The sequence below is a fragment of the Microtus oregoni genome, unplaced genomic scaffold (genome assembly GCF_018167655.1).
Source record: "Microtus oregoni isolate MIOR12 unplaced genomic scaffold, Mior012 000141F_ref0000236, whole genome shotgun sequence".
Classification (NCBI taxonomy): Eukaryota; Metazoa; Chordata; class Mammalia; order Rodentia; family Cricetidae; genus Microtus; species Microtus oregoni.
In genome coordinates this window covers 1,072,850-1,094,032 of record NW_024544791.1, presented here as the reverse complement: position 1 = coordinate 1,094,032, position 21,183 = coordinate 1,072,850, and the positions used below count along the sequence as shown (strand labels likewise).

Sequence of the window (21,183 nt, the reverse complement as noted above, 5' to 3'; positions counted from 1 at the left end):
AAAAGTGTGGAAACATGGGAGAAGTCAGAGAAAAGAGTGGAAGTGGAGAAATGATGCAAAACCAGTATTCATATAGAAAACTCTCAAAAACTATATTACCAAAGGCTAATATAATCTCAATACAATAAAAGAAACAATAAGAGTAGAATACTTAAGCATGTTTTAGTTTTTATTTACTCAAATTCATCAGTTTTTCATACATGATTTCTCTTCATACTTGGGAGGGCTTTGTGGCTCTGAATTGTATTTATGGAATTTTTTTTTTCCTCAGAAAAAGTCTCATTATGTAGTCTTGGATAGCCTGCATCGTGCTGGCCTTGAACAGAGATTGGCCTGCCTCTGTCTCCCTAATGCTGGGATTAAATACATGTTGTGAAGTCAGTCTAGTGGAGCGTATTTTAATGTAAATATATACTTATTAAAAATTGAGACAATCTAATTAAACCTGCAATGATCCTATGTTTACTTTCTTGATTCTCTTAAATTATATAGATTTTTAATATGTTATGCTTGTTTAAGTATACATAACAAGTAGCCTCGTGCAGTCTTAGTAGGAATATAGACACGCATGTTCACTTACTTGGAGAATGTATTGATAGTTATATCAAAAACTAACATGCATTACTTTGATTTAGTTATGTTCTTTACTTTTAATATTTTTTATCTTGATCTATGTTAATATGTACACAGAAGCATAATAATGATGTCAATTATAGACTTGTTTATAAAAGCACAAATAGCCTAAATGTCAAATATTCACTACTAAAGGAGTGTTAAATACATAGTCTTTTATGAATATAAAATTCTTTTAATTTTGCTTAAATCTTTGTATAAGACATTAATACATAAATAATCCTATTCATTACCTATGTAAGAATTTTTCCTTTGCATAAAAACCATCTGTTTGAGTTCACATGCAAAGTTATATACAACATATTTTAACATATTCTACAATTTCTCTTTAAAGTATGATTGTACTGAATTTAAACAGAAGTTTGTTGTTTCTATGCATACAGATCAATCAGTATTTTCTTTTTTTAATTTTTTAATTTATTTATTTATTAAAGATTTCTGCCTCTTCCCCGCCATTGCCTCCCATTTCCCTCCCCCTCCCCCAGCCAAGTCCCCCTCCCTCATCAGCCTGAAGAGCAATCAGGGTTCCCTGCCCTGTGGGAAGTCCAAGGACCACCCACCTCCATCCAGGTCTAGTAAGGTGAGCATCCAAACTGCCTAGGCTCCCCCAAAACCAGTACGTGCAGTAGGATCAGTATTTTCTTTATGTCTTCTCTTGCTACCATGAGTTGAAAATCATTTACTGGGTTTGCCTTTATAAACACCTATGAACATTCTTACTTGCTATAGCTCCAGTATTTGCTTCATAATACTGTATAATGGTACTTTAAGAAACGGCATGATGGTATATTTCACCTTCTATCTTCCTTGAAGTGCTAGTCAATCATCCTTCTAGAATAATTTACTGTACATTGTATCCTTGACTCATTAGCCTGCACCCACACCTTTGAGTTCTTTTTTTTATATTTAAATTTATTTATTTATTAAGGATTTCTGCCTCGTCCCCGCAACCGCTTCCCATTTCCCCCCCCCTCCCCCGATCAAGTCCCCCTCCCTCATCTGCTCAAAGAGCAATCAGGGTTCCCTGACCTGTGGGAAGCCCAAGGACTGCCCACCTCTATCCAGGTCTCATAAGGTGAGCATCCAAACTGCCTAGGCTCCCACAAAGCCAGTACGTGCAGTAGGATCAAAAACCCACTGCAATTGTTCTTGAATTCTCAGTATTCCTCATTGTCCGCTATGTTCAGCTAGTCTGGATTTATCCCATGCTTTTTCAGACCTAGGCCAGCTGGCCTTGGTGAGTTCCCAATAGAACATCCCCATTGTCTTAGTGTGTGGGTGCACCCCTTGTGGTCCTGAGTTCCTTGCTCGTGCTCCGTCTTCTTCTGCTCCTGATTTGGACCTTGAGATTTCTGTCCGGTGCTCCCATGTGGGTCTCTGTCTCTGTCTCCTTTCATCCCTTCAACGGAAGAATGGATGAAGAAAGTATGGAATATATACATATTAGAGTATTACTCAGCAGTAAAAAAGAAGGACTTCTTGAATTTTGCATACAAATGGATGGAAATAGAAAACACTATCCTGAGTGAGGTAAGCCAGACCCAAAAAGAGAAACATGGGATGTACTCACTCATATTTGGTTTCTAGCCATAAATAAAGGACATTGAGCTTATAATTCATGTTCCTAGAGAAGCTAAATAAGAAGGTGAATCCAAAGACAAACACATAGGCATCCTCATGAATATTAACCTTCATCAGGCGATGAAAGGAGACAGAGACAGAGACCCACATGGGAGCACCAGACAGAAATCACACCTTTGAGTTCTAATCGGTACAGGAGAAAGCATGTTTCTTGTTTCATTCTATTTTATTGCCTTCCCTGTTTTCCTCTGCTTCATACCACCCTACACTCAACTAACACCTTGTCAATCTTTGCAATATTTTTATTTTGTGAGTAGTGTCTCCCCACCCCCACCACCCCATGCACCAGATGTCATCTGTCAACATCGAATCTTTCTTTCTTTCTTTCTTTCTTTCTTTCTTTCTTTCTTTCTTTTTCTTCCTTCCTTCCTTTCTTTCTTTTTTATTTAATTTTTTTCTTTCTTTACTTCTTTCGCTTTTCTTTTCTTTTTTTTTTTCTTGAGACAGGATTTCTTGTGGAGCCCTGCCTGACCTCTGACCTGGAATTCACATATGGAGTGTGCTGGTCTGTAACACACAGTGATTCACTTGCCTCTGCCTCTCTAGGGTTGGAAACCAGAGTGATGTGTCACCATACCCCACATACTTGGGTCTTCCTATTTACACTGTGACCACTGAGTCATGTCTCTAGACCCACACTAGATGATTTGACAGAACTTTTCCCAGAAAACCTTCAAAACATTTTGTCATGTTTGTCCTCCAGGGGAAAATTTACAAATAATCCAATTTCCTTGAACTCTAAAAACAAATCTGGGAAGAACCATCACCATTAGAATATTAAATTTTTGGACTGTATTTTCATTTATTTAAATGCATTTTTCATGCTTCTTGTAAAGTTTAGTGTGTTTTTGAATTGGGTGTCTCATGTTGTTCTTATTTGTTACTGAATTATTTGCAATTATACAAGGAACCTTTGTTCTTAATAATTACAGTTGATACTTAGGAAAAACACTGATTTTTTTTTTTAGCGTGTACATTTTATATAAACTCCACCCCCACCCCCGATTTTATGTGAACTTTTAAATTTATGCTGTCTGTTACGATTGCTTACCCACTTGGTCCTTTTGAGGTTTCAGGGAGACAAGAATATCAACCGAACCTGGGCTGTGTGACAGAAATGCTGACCATGAGTGTTCTGTCCTGACTGTCACAGCTCGAGTCTTTCGCATTAAGCATGATGCTGGCAGCCGCCTTCCAGAAAATCAAATTTGTCTGAGTTTGAGACACTGAGATTATGGACTACTGCCTTCTCCAGCAGAGTTCTGACAACATGGTTTCAGATGTGTGTTGTGCTTCAGCATTTGCTCCACCCTGCTAACAAGCCCACAGACCTGATGCTCGCCTCAGGATTTTCTGATGAGTCATCAGTTTTCAAGCCACCGATCTATCTATCTTTCTTGTCTCATTTCACACGTACTTGTGTCGGCTGCATGGAGATTTTATTTTAGATTCATATTAATCTTCTGCTGCTGTCTGCAGTTTGATCTTAAGCAGAGTATTAAAGGGAGGCAGGGAACATTTTAAAGCCTTTCAATGCTAGCGTATACAGAACTCCAATCACTGCAACCATGGATGGTCTTTTCTGAAGTAAATTCAAAATTGGCATTCTCTGGTGAGCCTTCAGAAATCAAGTTCCTTTGAAGTACAAGACACTTCACAGACAACCCAGGGCAGCGTCAAACATAATGACAGTCTTCGTTCTAAGGCGACTTCAAGATAGCACACTTAGTTCAGGGGATTTCAGCTCAAAAGTGTTTACTCTAGATACATACCAAGAAATTCACTATGGTTCCAGATCTTTTTTTTTCTCAGATTGTTCCTTATTCTCTCAATATTTCTCATTATTTCATTGTGTTTATTTTACTCTGATCCTTCAAGTGCTATCTTCTTCCCAAGGCAACTTTTCATGAGGGTCCATATTCTAAACAACTGTAGATCAGTACCATGAAGGCAAAACGAAGGGACTTGACTTTGCATTTTGCTGATAATTTTGAATATGCTGACATAATATACACATAATCAGTTTTTAAAATTAAGAATTATAATGGCTAAAATACATTCTCTAAGCTGCACTTGCAGCAACTAATAATTTCTGTTTCTTCTTAAATGTGCCTCTGGTTACATGATGAGTTCTTATTTTTTCAGTACTTCTGTCATATTTAGGACAAACAATGAAACTTAGGAAAAGTTTACTGAAATAATTGCCTCATGGTGATTATGAACAGATGAAATAGAACAAAGACAAGGATGGGTGAACAAAATAAAGGGAGGGGGGAGGAGAGGAGAGAAACTTATTAAAACAGCATTGCATCTTAGGTGGCATATTTTTACATTGTTATAAAATTTAAAATTTATATTAAATTATATTAAATACACATGTTTACACTCATTACTGAAACTAGAGGGCTTGGGGAAGCATGCAGAATGGGTTTTTGTACAGAATTTCTTTTGTTTAGTGAAGAAATGGGACTGAATACTGGAAATTTTGGGAGGCAGAGCCATGCTTTTGACAATAATAAATTTTATTCCTCCTTATGTTTTTTTTCTGCCTGTGGCATCTAGTATGTTTTTCTGTCCTTGTGATTTTCAAGGTCCCTATGTTGCTAGGTTAGAGTGCTATGTTGTTATTTCCTCATCTGTGACCATAAAAGTTTGACCAAGCACGCTTATTTTGTGAGGATCTGGGCTTTGATTAGTTGAAAGCAGGTTCTTTGTGTCTTGGGACAACACTCACTATCCTCTGTTTCTCCCCCAACCTCTCTAAAGCCTCATGAAGACACTGGATGTGTTTGGGAATTGGCTTCATCAAAGGATTCATTAAAAAAAAAAACAACTAAGTTATTGGCCTCATCCATTTTTTTTTAATCCTGTGCCACAAGTTGCCACCCTGACAAAGAATCTCTCCCTGAAGTGTCCTCTCTTCCCTATGCAACCTTAGCAGACGATTAACCAGGGACCAGTGACTTGGCAGGGTGAGCTTGCCTTTGAAGAGGCTGTGGGCATGGAGGCAGAGAAAGTATCTGGAACAGATGTTTTGGGTTGCTTACAGTCTCAGACTCTTCCAACATCCAGGATGCCATGCTGAGTGGATGGTAACATTGGCAGCACATTTTGCTTCTATCAGCTAATCCAATGGGTTGGGGAGACACCAAGGGAATAAGAGAAACCTGAGAACGCTGTCTTCAGCATCAGTCACACGTGGGAAGCTTCACCAGAGAATACTCCATGACATTCTGACCAGATTCTAAGCCATCTCAACCTCCAAGCATGGTGTTGTTGAACACGAACCGGCATATTTATCTGTGTGTTTATTGATCGTATAATTTATCTTAAAATAAGGTCAGTTCAGGCCGCTTATCTTTTACACGTTATTTTTTCCCCCAGCAGTGGTGGCTGATAGACTTGCTCTATGTGTTGGTGACTGTGGCCTCCCTAGAAAAGAATCCCATCCCTGCTTAAGGAGCTGTGTGACAATAAACAGGATAAGTAGAAGGAGGTCACTTGTCTGTCCCTAGGTACAGATCCTTAATCTGCAAAGCTCCAGGCAGCTAATCAGCTGTAACCCGGGGTTACAAAGATCTATTTGCTAGTTGTTTGTCTCTCCCCCCTCCTCCATTTCCCCTCTTGTCTCTTTTCTCTCCTCTGTTCCTCGCTCCTTCATTTCAATTCATGAAATTTATTTTTCAGTGTGTATCCTAGATTTTCATTATCCTTAAAAATTTTCATTGTGTATCCTTGTTCATCTAACTTTACAAGTGAATTTATAGTGAAAGGAATTAGCCTTCCCAAACCACTCTTTCCATCTGTAACCCCTTTCCAACAGGCGTTCAGACAGTGTCTCTGTGAGTTTTAGGCGGTTCGTTTTAGGCGGTTCCTCAGTTCGTTTTGGAAGCAACTTGCTCTCTCTCTCTCTCTCTCTCTCTCTCTCTCTCTCTCCCTCCTTTCTCCCCCCCACCCCTTTCTCTTCTCCTCTCCCTTTTCCCTCACCGCCTTCCTTTCCTCTCCTCCCATTTTTGCAAACCCACACCCAGTGAGCCTCTCTCCAGACGAACAAATAGACGTCCGGGGCTTGCCAGGGAGTTCAATGTCACGCTGGGCAGAAGTGGAACAGGAGAGCGGCGGGGCGCGCGCTGGCAGAGGAGGCGTGCGGCCGGCAGGGGGCAGCCGAGGGGCAGCGCTGGCGCGCGGATGCTGAGCTGAGCCTCGCCCCGCGCCCGCATCCTCAGCCTCAGCACCAGGCGCAGCAGAGCCCGGAGCGCAAGCCACTGAGGGCAGCGGCGGCGGCGGGAGCGAGGCGCGCAGCTGAGCAGCGGCGCGGGCGGGAAGCAGCAGCTGCCGCCGCCGCCGCCGCCGCCGCGACGGGCAGCCGGGCTCGCGGGCAGCCGGCTCCGGCCCCTGGCCCTCGGCCTCGAGCCCCCGGCGAGTCTGGAGTCCGCGCCGTCGCCGGCCGCGTCCTCCGGGCATGGAAGGCGGCGGCAAGCCCAAGTCCGCGTCCAACAGCCGCGACGATGGCAACAGCGTCTTCCCCTCCAAGGCGTCCGCGACGGGGCCGGCGGTGGCCGACAAGCGCCTGGGGACCCCGCCGGGGAGCAGTACGGCGGGGAAGGAGCACGGTAACTCCGTGTGCTTCAAGGTGGACGGCGGAGGCGGCGAAGAGCCGGCGGGCAGCTTCGAGGATGCTGAGGGTCCCCGGCGGCAGTATGGTTTCATGCAGAGGCAGTTCACCTCCATGCTGCAGCCCGGGGTCAACAAATTTTCCCTCCGCATGTTCGGCAGCCAGAAGGCGGTGGAGAAGGAGCAGGAAAGGGTTAAAACTGCAGGCTTCTGGATCATCCACCCGTACAGTGACTTCAGGTGAGGGCTCCCTGGCGTCGCCCCACCCTGATCCCCCCCTTGGCGCACCCTCCAGCATCCTACCGCGCCCCTGGGACGGGGCGCCCCGGGGACTCGCAGCGGGGTGCGGGGCAGGCGGGGCAGCGCTGCCCGTGGCTCCTACTCAAACTGGCCAGACTCAACTCTTCAACTAGTTTCCATCCAGGAAAGGTTTGGGGTACAGAGTTTCTTCTCCCCAGGGCGCCAGCGAAGCTCGTTCCCTTTGTCTGCTGAACTCTGGGGGTTAGATGGGGAGGGAAAAAGGCCACTATGACCCCTGGACGGGAGGTGGCTAAGTTTCACTAGGGAAACTTTTACTTCGGTAATGGGAGAGTTAGGAGTAGGGCAGACATCCTTGCTAGCGCTGCTCCCCAAAGAGAAAAAAGATGCTTCTGGGATTCCGGAGATGAGGAAACTGGAGACAGTGACTCACAGGTCCTAGCTGTTCCTGCCACTCTCGCCCCTGGGAGTGTTAATCTGTTGTTCTTATGCTTATAGACGCTCTTGTCCCCACCGCATTTCTCCAGATCAGTGACTGGCAGGCACAGGAAGGACACTTGTGCTTGCTTGGCTTGGGTAGTCTGTGACTTGAGGTTTCAGCGGAGCCAGTGCTGCCCAACTGGGCAGGAGTGTGACAGGAAGCTTCGAGTTCCCGAAACAGAGATGGGGGGAGCGTTTCTAGAGCCCCCTTCCTGAAATAGAGCCACATCCGCTCTTGACCTTGACTACAAATCCATTTCAGAAATGCCTTACCAGTTTCCCAGCCTTGGAGGATGGGCACAGCAGAGCTGTCAGCAGGAGAAAATTAATATGAGTTTCCTGATCTTATTTGTAGCCCGAGTATTCATTCGGTTAATAAGCACGTTTAGAGACTGACAAATGAAGGTCGTGAAGTAGATCCTCTTATTAGCGTGACAAGCCGCCCCTGAACATAAGCAGAGTCCTTCTGAAAATCCCCAACTAGCAACTCCGGGTGATCCACTTGTTTGTTTATCTAATTTGTTCGAACAAGGGGGAAAACACAGCAACGAAAGGAGTGTATTGCACACTGAGCGTTTAGCCTCCTGGTAAACCACAAGCAAACAGCAACAAAAAGCCTTACTTCGAGCAGTGTTCAGAAACTAACCGAAATTGTTGTGAAGTGCCTGCAGGGGAGGGAGCTGTCCATAGTTCTGAATCAAGTTAACTGTGGACTACAGCCCAGCAAAGAAAGCTTGGGGAGACAACTGCCCATCTTTCCCAAGATATTTGTCGCCTCAGAAATCAGCAGTCTCTCTTCTTGTGCACGGAGTGGGTGTATTATATGAAAGGTTTAGCTTTTAAATACTTATTTTCAAAAACACATAGGAAAATCCCTGAAGGGCTTACAATAGTTAATGCCATTGTCTGTGGATTATTGGGTTCAATTGAAAGAATGTTCAGGCTAAAAGAGCCTCCCGAGTAATCAAGTATGCTTCATCTGCAGGAAGATATTTGGAAAGGCAAATCATAGATGGTCTTGCCCCATCCTAGGCAAATTAGGTTGTTACGCTCTTTTGAATTTTAAAAGCGGGATTTGAATACCATCTCTTTTTGAGACCTCCTTGGGAATATAATCCAAATGATACTATACATTTCAAAAGAAAAACTTTGCAAGAGAATATTCAACAGTCTTAATAAGAAAAATGAGACCTATGTTTTGAAAAAGATTATGACATTCAATGATAACATGCCAAAGGTGCTAAACTTTATTTAGCTGATATCACATTTAATTAAATGAGTTCGAAGGATACTTTTATGTATTTGTCAACAGAAAAATGATGGTGCTTTTCAAAATAGCAGCCTGTATCAAATGATTAAAGTGCCTCTCTCATTTCTTTTTTCTAAAAGTATATAGGGCATATAGCAACTTTTCATGAATTGGAATCAGATGTTTAATCCATGGATCAGTGAAATTAAGGGATTCTACATATTTCCCCAAGAAAATCTGGAAAAGCAAAAGCAAACACGGAACAAAGGTGGGAGGTGAAACCAAGTGATGATGAGGTTTTGTCCTGTATTTCACAGCAGTGAAAGATGACTGAGAACGAGCTATATACTAACAAACCCTAGCACAGTTTGGGAGACTTGATTGCCCTTGCATAGAGGAAACATAGCAGCAATAGGCTAAATAATCAGTATTATGCAAAATTTTTATAGGAGATATCTGAAAAAATTGAAATGAAAAATTGCAGTATTCCTTTGTTTTTTTTTTCTAAAAATGACAAACTAAGGATTTTGGACACATTGTACCTGTTTGGGTTCAGAAGATGTTACTAATTCATATTTTTGTATAGTCATAACACCAAATACAAGCATTTCCAAAACCTATGACATGGCAAAAAATGTAGTTGTTAAACCCACAACCAAAACCAGACAAAATTTCAGCAACTTTTTTCTCTACAGTGAAAGCAGTGTTCAAGTGGCCTTCAGTGGATGCTGGAAAATTTGATGGTTTTGATTGGCTCATCTCAGACCTTTCCTGAGCAAGGACTTTAAGGGAAGTCTTTTGCCGAAGTTACTAAATCATCAAATTTAAGTTGATTAATCTGCTAACAGAGAGAGTACCACACAAGACTACATTTCCGAGGAAGGGCATTGGTTTTGGAAAGTCTGAAACAAATTGTTACCTTCATAGCTCTTTGTGAGCCCTGGAGAGTGCCCTCTGCATTTGCTGCCCATCCCCAAATTGCCAAGGGCAGTGTGTCACTTCTCCTTAGGACACGCCGTGGTTTTAGTGCTGTGCCTAATATTCTGGTGGCCATGTTGGGGTGACTTCTCAGGCAGAGATCCTTTCCCACTTCCTTCTAGGTGAGGGCTGTGCTCCAGATGACACGTTCAGACAGCTAGCTAGTGGCTCTTCTGCTCACCAAAGTCCAAATGTGCTACTTTTGTGTCTGGCAGGTAACAGTCTTCCACTTCCAGTGTAATTAGGACAGAGGCTCTGTGTTTTCCTTTATTTCTCTGGAGAAGATAATGGCAGGAACCTTCAGGGAGTAAAGATGAGTCTGGTGATAGTGACACTGTAAGAAACCATGTGGCAGGAGCTAGGAAACATACTTTTTTTCCCCTGTGATATTTAATCATCAAGACCGGGGCAAACATTGGTAGGTACGTAGAGGTTTTTTTTTTTTTTTTTTTTTTTTTTTTTTTTTTTTTTTTTTTTTGTGTGTGTGTGTGTGTGTGGTTCTCCTCAACTCCCATGTGTGTGTTTGTGTGTATGTGTGTGTGCGTGTGTGTACAGTTGTGTCTGTGCACGGGGACCAGATTGCATTTCTTCCTCGGTTACTCTCCACTTTGTGATAGATATCTTAAAGTAATTCACACGGCTGTGGTTCTGTTCAGTGAAGCCACGGTCTCTGCCTTTTTGGAATTTGTGTTAACAACACATGTTTAATTTCAAGGTAAAGTATTAATATTTTGAAATAAGCAGTAGTAGTTACACAATTACTAACTAAAATTATAATTTTCACCTATTTAATAATTATGTGATGATAAGCAAGTGTTGTGATCTCACAGCCAACTGCTAGTTATGATATAATTATTCAAACGTGCTGAAAAAATATTTAGACTGCTTTAGTGGATGTGTGCATGTGTTTTGTGTGTGAGTTGTGTGGTGTTTGTGTATTGCTAGGGGTCAGCCTCAGAGCCATGAACATACTAACCAAGTTCCCATTAAGTTACCCACTACCATGGTGAGATTATGATTTCATCATGAGAACAACTTCTCTTGGAAAAAACTTTTTACCATGGTGTTTCATATTTTGGGGGATTCTGATCTCACTTTGTTGGCCCATGCTCACACAATGGTTCATTTAAACAAAATGCCCCTGTTCTACGAAGAAGCCAGCTGGCATTGTGCTCTTTGTTATGGGACACACGTGGGTATGTGTGTGTGTGTTGTATTTTGACTTCTGCTTCTCATTATTAGCACAAGCAACTGTGCACAAAGTCTACTGTGTTTTAAATACTGAAGGTAAGACATCACTTTCTGAAGATAAGAGCACCTTCGCCCCTCTGTGTCTGCCTCACAGTTACTACTGATGTCAGAGGTCACTGCCATGCTCATTAGGGAAGGAAGGCTTCAACCAATTCTCCGGTTCATCAAAGGAAATAATTCAACTTTCTGGGGTTGGAGTTCTAGTTAGCTTACTCTTACAATGTCTTTATGCTGGCTGCACTTCTGAATTCTTCCAGCAATATGTTTGTTCTCCCATATCAGCAGAGCCAGAATAATTCAGAAAGATGTATTTCTATGTTACATGTATATTTTTATATCTTAGATTTAATTAAGCTTTTTTATAAGTACTATGTCAGTGGTAAGCCCAATTAAAAGTTATTTAAAATATTTTAAGCTATGAATTTATTAAGTTACATTTTTATTATATTTCATGACTTAAAGTTTTACTTAATGTTTTGGAATTAAATATCATGTACTAAATATTATAGATATATAAGCATTTCAGTTATAGAAATTTAAAAATTATAAGATAATTTTTATTTTTTCTGAATAAATTTTAAGAATGCTTTTGAGGACTTGCTATAAATTGAGAAACAGTAGATATGTATACTATAACTAAATCATATTTATTATCTTAAAACTTGTTTTAGTTAAATAATAATAAAATTTACATATATTACAAACATTTATTAATTTCATTATGTGTTCAGTTAACTGTACTGAATGCAACTGTATCTGCCTTAACAAGAAAACCACAAACCAAGGTATCATCACCAGTGGTGCACAGCTAAAATACGATCTATAATTCAGCATATTTGCACTCAGTGAATGTATCTCCCATTGGGAGCATGACGCCAGCAAAATATACTTTATGTGAGTTGAATGTGATAACGTTCCCATTCAGGGTAGGCTTTTTCTGTTTCTCAAATAATTCATCTCATAGCTTTGCAAAAGATATTGGGCTTAGCGTGAACCCTTTCAAATATAGTCCCTTGTAAGTACAGTATTAGCATTAAGAACATGCATTAATGCGTGGAAAGTACGTAAATTAGACTGCATGAATACTATAGAATATTTTCAGGGTATTTTTTTGCTCTTATTCTTTCTAAATGCATATGAGACTATGAATTATACTGGCACCATGTTTTAGGAGAAGAGGCAGAGCAGTAACATTGAAGGAAATAGTCTTCATAGTCAAAAAAAGACCATTTTCACAAGACCAAGTAATTTTCTTTAAAAGAATACCTTTCATATGTAGGAATTGCTTTTAAATTGCATTTTTTCTTATTTTTGAGAATTTCACACACATATGAAATATAATCATATTTCACCCTCCATTTTCCTTATCTAACTCTTGAAAAGCCCAACATGTCCCCTGCCCAAACTCTCTTTTCTTTTTGTCCCACCAAGTCTAACTAGTGCTGACTATTTATATATATATATATATATGAAATTTTAAGGGCTGCTTACTATTGATTTTCCAGAAAAAATTATGGCAATTATGACAATCATGGAATATAGCTTTACAATCCTTTCTCCTTTATTTCTTTGGTTATAGTATGCATATTTAACATAAGCTATTCAAAAGGTACAAGTATACAATTAAAAGCATGCATATTCTATTATGTTCATGTACACATAAATGTAGAAATTGATTGTCAGTTTAATATTTACCTGATATTTTATAACCTGACTTTGGCTGAAGAAAAATTGATTTCATGAACCTTAATATTGTTATAGTATCTGTTTAAACTAATCACTGATCACTTAAACCAGAAGTGCATCCTTTGAACTTACATTTTTACAATTTAGTTTTCATAGTCTTTATTTGATTTTCAAGACTTGTGTAAGTGTACAAACAGAAACAAAACCCACAAAACTAACCACATAAAAAATTAGCAACTCTTTATCTGCTTTGGACTTTCAGATTTGTTCGAAATATTTAGGAACTATAATTAATGCAGCAGTCGACATGTTTGTGTATTTTATCATATTCTTTACCAAGTTCATGGATTAGACTTACTGGTTATAGGCATTTTGCGCCACTGGTTTTAGTAATTAATTAAATGACACTAGTTAAGTCTTTTCTTAAAATGGCAAGAATGGTATCTTCCTTGAGTTGACATTCCTGTTAAGATACATGGCAGGCTTTTATTACTGTCCAGACCCACCACCTTGCACAGATGAAAATTATCTTAAATTGTAAACTGAATAATTTTATATTCTCCTGAAAATCCACAAAATATTTTCCATTCCATTAGGAGTATTTGACTACACTCCTTATAATACAAGACTCTGCATGATTACAAAATCGTGAACTACATGCAGCCAAGCACACACCACTCATTGACTTGGTACCACCCACCTTCCCTCTCTTTATCCCCTAATTTCAGCCACTCTGATAAAGTTTCAGCGTTTAGAATAAGCTTAGGCATTTCCTTCTACAGAGATTTTCATGTGAAATCCAACATTTCCTAATATTCTTTCCCTTTCATCGTACGGCCTAGGTAGAGTTTCTACCCTCTACTTAGAAACTAGTTAAATAACTCTGACCACATTCCATCTATTTCCTACCCGTATCCTCACCATGGTCTCTATTTCCATTTGAAGACCCTTATTTCTCAGAATTGATCATTGTTTCTGTGCATGTCCCTGCGCCAGACTTTAAGCCCCACTTGCGTTCTCAGGTCTTACTCCATTTTTTCTTCCTAATATTTCTTCTTTAAAATTTATTCTCTGAGAATTCAGTACAGTTTATTTTCATCCTATCGTTTCCTGCTCACTGACTCCTCGTGCATTCTTTATGCTTTCTACTCACCTTGCTTCATGTCATTTTTTTCTCTTAAATTAAAAAAATAAAAGAATGATGATACAAGCCAACAAAACTCTCAAAGCCAATGTTGCAATAATGCACATATTAGCTCCCGTTTTCTTCCATACTTTTTTAGGTGACCTCTTAACAGTGTTTTGAAACATAATTTTTATGTTATACCATTTGCCAATTAGAAGTATAAAATTCAATGTTTTAGTTAAATTAACATAGTTGTGTGCCCATCACCATAATGATGGTCAGGACATTTTGATGTCCTAAGGAGACACTTCATGTTCTTTAGCTGTAATGTTTGTGTGTTCTTTCTCATGCCCTCTCATCGGTAAGCAATCACTATTTTTTTTCTGTTGATGGTTTTGTAGAAATTATCCTAGAAATTTCCTGTCAGTTGGATCACATATATCTAGTATTTATTTTTTAGCAATTTCTTTTGCTTAACATGCTATTATTTTCAGGGTTCACCAAGCATTTTCAATGCATTATATTTTAGGGTTTTTTTTTTTGGTTGAATACCATTGATTCTATAGATGTGGTGCATTTGATTTATCTTTGTCTGCATTGTTAGACATCAATTTTTAGTAACCATCAGTACTACTGTTGTGATTATCCTTGCATTTTACATGATTTTGCAAGGTGGTATATTTTCAATTCTTTTAAGAGTAATATTGCTTTGTCTGTATAGTAGCTTTCAATTTATAATTACTGGATGAATAAATAAAGAGTCAGCCCACGGTTATACCAATGCACAATGATCTTAGAGCCAATAGATTAGAAAGGGGCTATAAATGCTCTGTGTTCTTCCACAACAGCACCTGGAATCTTGTCTCCACCGCCATGTACAATGTGGAAACCCAAACATTACATTTGTGGCCCAGTGTACACAGGAATAGATGAAAATGCAGAAAGATTAAGTGGCATGAACATGGTGACATAGATATATAATGAGAACTGGGCCAGGTACTCATACCTTTTTGAATCTTAATTCTGTCATTTCAATTTTCTCCCAATAAGGAATGAGGTGCCAGTATGAAAAATCCCCTTAACTCTCAGGGAAACATGATTAATTGACCCAATCACTTACCCTTCCTCCTTCCTGAAATGACTCCAAAATAATACAGAAATATGCTCTTACACAGAGACCAGCAGAATGAAGAAGCAGCAGAGAATAAGAGATCTTGAAGTATTCTGGAAAAAGCTGAAGTAAATGCTTCATGTTCAAAGTCATTTGACCAGTGAATCTTGGAAGGGATAAACATTGGATTAGTTTAGAAGCAGCTAGGAAAGCCAGACTACAAACAGATTAAACATGGGTTTCCTTACTGAATGTAGAGCTCTCGGTGCTAGTATTAGCATATTTGGAGTCATGTCAGTTCTCCCCAGTCAGGGAACAAGAGAAAAATATCTCTGATGATGGGTATACATTGCAAAATCTTGTTTATTAACTAACTCTGTTGCCAAAGCCCTACATATATCAATAGAGGCTGGAATTATTTTGTGGTATAGCTGAAAGTAAAAACATTGCCAAAATTTTCACTCTAGTCTCCATTATGAAAGAAAATCAAACAAAACAATAAAGTTCAAAGGACAGAGACAGTAGTAAAAGGAAAAAATGGCAGCATTGCAAATACAACATGATATTCTCAGAAAAATATTTTATCCATACAATAATTTCAGTGATTTTTTTTTAGAGTAAGATATTAAGCAGTTATTCTTGGGAAGTGGAGAGATGTCTCAGCAGTTATGGGCACTGACTGCTCTTGCAGAAGATGCGGGTTTGGTTTCCAGAATTAACAGATGACTCACAACCATCTGTAATTCTAGTTCTGGGGGATGCAAAGCTTTATTCTGTTCCCCATGGACACCAGCCATACATGGGGTGTACATGGAAAACACTCATACATATAAAATGATCATAAAATAAATTTTAAAAGAAATAACTGAATAAATTTATGTAAAATGCCTCAAATTGAGACAAAAAGTGAAAGTAAAGTAGAAAATACAAATCATATCTGAAAATATAGAATAAATTCTTAAAATTAAAATATAGAATTAGTAAGGACTAAATGTTGAAATTTGAAATTACTACAACAAAGTCATCCATGTAACCATTTTATTTCTTCCAAAGTACCTAGTTAATATGCTCCAGAAAAACAAGGACTTAGACTGAACACTGTGTAGACACGCAAAGTGGGAAATGATGCCTCATAAAGAGCTTTCAAAGAAAAAAAAGAGGATAATGCCCAAGGAATAGTGAAAGCAACTGGACTAACCCAGTGTGGGAAGCAGAGAAAGATTGAGGAGAAAAAGTTCACATCAGCATTTGGAAAAAAATACCATAGATATTCTATACACATCATTTAAAATGAGAAGTCTCTAGTTTTCATACAAATATTAGTAAAATAATTGAATATGAACTATTAAAAAGGACCCTTATTAATTCCAGAGTGAGCCAAAAGTTTGTGAAACAGAAAAATCAAATTTGCTTTGCTTAGCCATCAGTAATACCTGTCATAGTTTGGTTGAGAATTATGGGCCAATTACTCTGAGCAGGCAGGACAAAGGTAAATGCAGGTTGGCTGGTGAAAGGAAGTCACATCTTCAACTTCTATCAATGGAAGTGAACACTGTTTAGGGTCAATAAATTGATTTGTCTTTGAAATACAAGTTAAATGCTAAAAGAAATAGAATGGTTTATTTTGGGAATCAGGCATGTGCAGCAGCAGAAACGGAGCAGGGTTGATATATTCTGATAATCTTTTAATTCTATTTCATATGAGAAGAAAAACTATGGAGCTTACTAATGTTTTGAGGCAATTATATGGGTTTAAAACCTTAGTCACTGAGTCTCAGTTTATTCAATTACAAAATGAGAAAAATGATACATCGAACTCATGAGATTTTGAAAAAGAATATTTTTGTCTCATTATATATACATACATTATGCATAATTTACATATGTATATTTGTGACTATGATTAGCAGATTATGTTGGGCATCTAACACCTTTTACATTTAGTTATTATTACAGGAGTAAAATTCAAATAGAATTATGGCATGTGAGCCAAGCAAACAAAAATGTTTCCTAAGTACATTCTCTGATAGTCATGTGAATGTATTTGTTCATTTATTTTTATGTGCGTATATGTTTTTCTGCATTTATGTCTGTGCTATGTAACACATGTATTTCTGTTGACAATGGATGCCAGGAGAGGGTGTCAAATGCCCCGAAATGAGAATTAACAAAGGTTGTGAGACTCCATCTGGGGGCTGGGAATAGAACCTGGGTTCTCTAGAAGAGCAGTCAATGTTCTTAACAACTGAGCGTTCTATCCGGCGCTGATCTTCAGGATTTATTAAGCCGAGGCTCAGGAGACAGAAGAACATCTCACTGTTGCAAACTGCAGATATTTTCCTCCATTTATCTTCTTAGGCATTTGTACAGGAGAATTCCTACTAAGCCATGGCGTGTTTTCTGTGGGTCACATGAAATATATCTACTCATGAGACAATTAGCATGGGAAGCCTCTAATTCACCCTCTTCCTGCAAAATATTCTGGACATGTTGATTTTTATAAAACAGTGTAGCTGGCATTAAGTAATAGAGTACAAAACATTTAGAAATAGATTTTAGAGAAAATTTGAATAGCTGTGTTCCACGTACTGCTTTCTGCTAATCTTCATTTTCATAGAAAAATGGCATAATTGAAACATTTGGGATCTTAGTGCAGATTAATTAAATGTTCCATATGAGCCAAGAAAGATGAATCATAACTTGCTAAATTCTTTATTTTATTTTTATTGTCAAATTAATGGTCTGGAAAAATGGCTATTTGGAAATATGTTGAAAGAATTTGAAAAACATTAGGGCGGCATGGTGGAGCACACCTGTAATTTCGATGTGGAATTAAGAGAATTAGGAGCTCAGTTCCAGAACTGGCTAAACAGTGAGTTCAAGGCCTGCCTGGGCTATAGGATAACCTCTTTTAAAAGCAAAAGAAGTTTAAAAATTTTGTAAAAATTGCATCATTCCATTTTCTCTAGAACATATATGCATTTACCAACAATTTTATTTTTTAAATTACACTACTTTGAAAAGACGTGTTCTTAGGCATTAAAAATCATATGATATATATCAGAACCAGTGTTTTTTTATTTCTAAATAAATGTCATTTATAAGTTTAATGGTTATCTTTAATGGGTCTTTGTTCTGAGCAACAATTTGTTGAATAAGCACATGCAACCATATAAATGACTTTTGATGGAGATGGTAGGGAGCTGTTTATATGTATATAAAATACACAGGAGATGTGGGTATGGTATATGTATACATATACATAACATAAATAGTCTCAATTCTTTATTGTCTATACTTAGTGATTACTAGTCATTCATGGTTAGGTATACATACTAGTGTTTACTAGATTTCTTTTTATCTTTTTTTGAAAAAAGACTTTTTATTCATAAAAATAACCATTTAGTCCCATAGGGAGTATAAAAGATCAGTCAATATATGCCACCTTATCAAATGTCAAACCATTCTTAAGAACAACAACCAAAAAAATTAACAAAACCTCAAACAAAACAAAGAATATCAAAAACCCAAATGAAAAATTGAGCTATTCTTTTGCTGCAGAGTTATTGACACTCACCCACAGACCATGGCTGCCCTTAGATGCATGGTTGGAAGGTAGTCATGGATTGCAATAGCTTTTTCAAAACAAGTGTAGCCATAACTCTTTGGGGCTTTGCATGCCAAGCCTCCCAAGGCCAAGGATCGGACATGGTAAGCTTTTGCTCAAAGTCCTTTGCATCTACTTGAGTCATCACCACTAAAGCATACTTGGTGGCAATCAGGACAAGTGCTACTTTGTACTCTGAGAATCCTTTTCCTGAATGCTCACCAGCTCTGGATGTGCTCCAGTCTTCTCTGAAACCCTCATGGGCACAACCTCAGAAAAGGGGGACTCCCAATCTCTGTGTAGAAACACACTTCCTGTGTCTACCTGGGCTATGACTTTTCCTCTACCTGAATCTTCCCACTCAGAAGATATCTCCACCAAACTTACAGAATATGTACAGGATCAGACTGAATGTTTAATACCCTGTGCCCTTGAAAGAACATGTATATGCAATGCTTTGTCTATGGCCTTAAGAGGCTCATGGTTCCATTTAAGCATATATATTTCAGGAGTTGATGTTAAGAATTCTTTTTCTGCCAGGCAGTGGTGGCACACGCGTTTAATCTTAGCACTTGAGAGGAAGAGGCAGGCAGATCTCTGTGAGTTCGAGGTCAGCCTGGTCTACAAGAGCTAGTTCCAGGACAGGCTCCAAAGCCACAGAAAAACTCTGTCTCGGAAAAAAAAAAAGAATTCTTGTTCTAGGTATATTTGAAAACAACGTAAAGACATCAAGAACAACATGCAGAAAAAGGATGAATAGAATTTTGTTTGGTTCCATTATTTTTTAATAGAATTATAGCTAGAAAGTCTTGCTTTAGGAAGAAAATTCACTGTCAACTCAAAGGCTTGATTTTCAAAAAGATCATACATCCAAATGTAAGGAGATTTGCACACCCTTGTCCCCTGATACTCTATTCATAACAACAAGAAAAGGAAATAAGACTGGATGTCCATGAACAGATGAATGGACAACAAAATACGTGTTACACATACACAATAGAATTTTATTCAACTGTAAAAAATGAAATTATGAAAATCTCTGTAAAATTAATGGAACTTGAAGTTACTACATTAATACTACTGTTAAGTAACAGGCTAAGACAAATACTACGTACTCTTTCATAAGCAGATCCTAGGTTAATGTTATATGTGTGCATTTATGTGTTAGCAAATGAGAGTAGAAGTCAGGAAACTAGACTGGACCCCATGAGATAAGAAAAAGCAGATTTTGAAGGGGAGTGGGTGGGTATGAGGACAGTAATGTAACATACATTATAAGGAAGGAAAAGGGAAAAAAATACCAGGGACAGAAAGGTACAGTAGGAGTGTGGGCCACAGAGATGGGAGAGTATGTAGGCTTGAAAATGCAATGTAGAAACTTTGCATGCTTATTAAAAACCAGTGAGTAATGAGTCTGATGCTGAGGTTAGATTCCTGATTGTGAGTAATTTAATAATGAGTGTTTGTTCCTGATTGTTCAGTAAGTTCAACAAAGCACAAAATTTTAACCAGAAACACTCCTGGGCAAGGAAGGGACTGTGATTCTCTGAAAATTTTCGCTTACTTAATGTTGTTGAAACCAACTGGTGACTGGTTGAGTATATTAAAATATACTTTTAATTCTCTTATGTCTCAACAGTAATGATATAGACACATAGCCAAAAATTCTGAATTCAGTTACTACTGAATTCAGAAGGCACAATATATATATATACATATATATATATATCACAATCTAGCTTGGAAAATAATGTTAATAAAACAAAGAAATCTATTTTTATTATTTTGTAGTGAAGTTAAATCCAAACCTAGGCTTAAATTTATAAATGAAAAAACATCATTGAATAAATAATCCTTAGGACATTTCAGTGAATTAGTGCACTATTTAGTAATATCACTGAGTTTTCCACTGTGTCCTTTCACGAACTGTGAATTGATGTATCTCCAAAGATCTACTTTATTCTCTCTTTAAAGTACCTATTGAAAATGTATGCTCTAGTAAATTACCATAACGAGAAAAGGAGGCATTTTCAGATACATGGAAACAAAGCTGATATTTATTGATAGTGCTTTTATAATTATATAAAGTTATACACAAAAACAACCTTAGCAAAATTTTAAATATACACAATAACCCTTATTGTCAATTATTCTCTATTTTCTTGCCTTTCCTTATCTTTAGAGGCCTCAGCATGATTTGCCATAGTAAAGGTTGTATTGCTTTCATTACCTCTTACCTGTAATTTAAACCTTGCTAGAGCACAGATTTTTTTGCTATTTTTCAATGCTATATTCAAAAACCCAGCAGCATACAGGCCACAAGGCGAGCTCCTAGATTTGAATAATAGAAATTTTAGAAATTTAGCAATAATAGGCACTATCTTGGTTTCCATATATAATTTCCATGAGCAAGATTATATCAACCTCATGTCACTCTCGTTCAAAATACTGAATGTTTTAATTTAGTATAGGTACTTAATCATTTCATTTTATTCTGTTGCAGGAACATTCACTTAGAAATATGATTTTTAGACCTTGACAATACTGTA

General features: G+C 38.2%; 1 protein-coding gene across 1 annotated transcript in view; it reads left to right on the top strand.

The window, feature by feature from the left end:
• Positions 1 to 6,608: 6,608 nt before the first annotated feature.
• Positions 6,609 to 21,183, top strand: part of Hcn1 (hyperpolarization activated cyclic nucleotide gated potassium channel 1) — a 359,593-nt gene continuing 345,018 nt past the window's right edge. Inside the window, exon 1 of the mRNA XM_041646700.1 lies at positions 6,609 to 7,128. Within this exon, the coding sequence (XP_041502634.1) occupies positions 6,737 to 7,128 (392 nt within the window). The 5' untranslated portion in view covers positions 6,609 to 6,736. The remainder of the gene's footprint in view (positions 7,129 to 21,183) is intronic.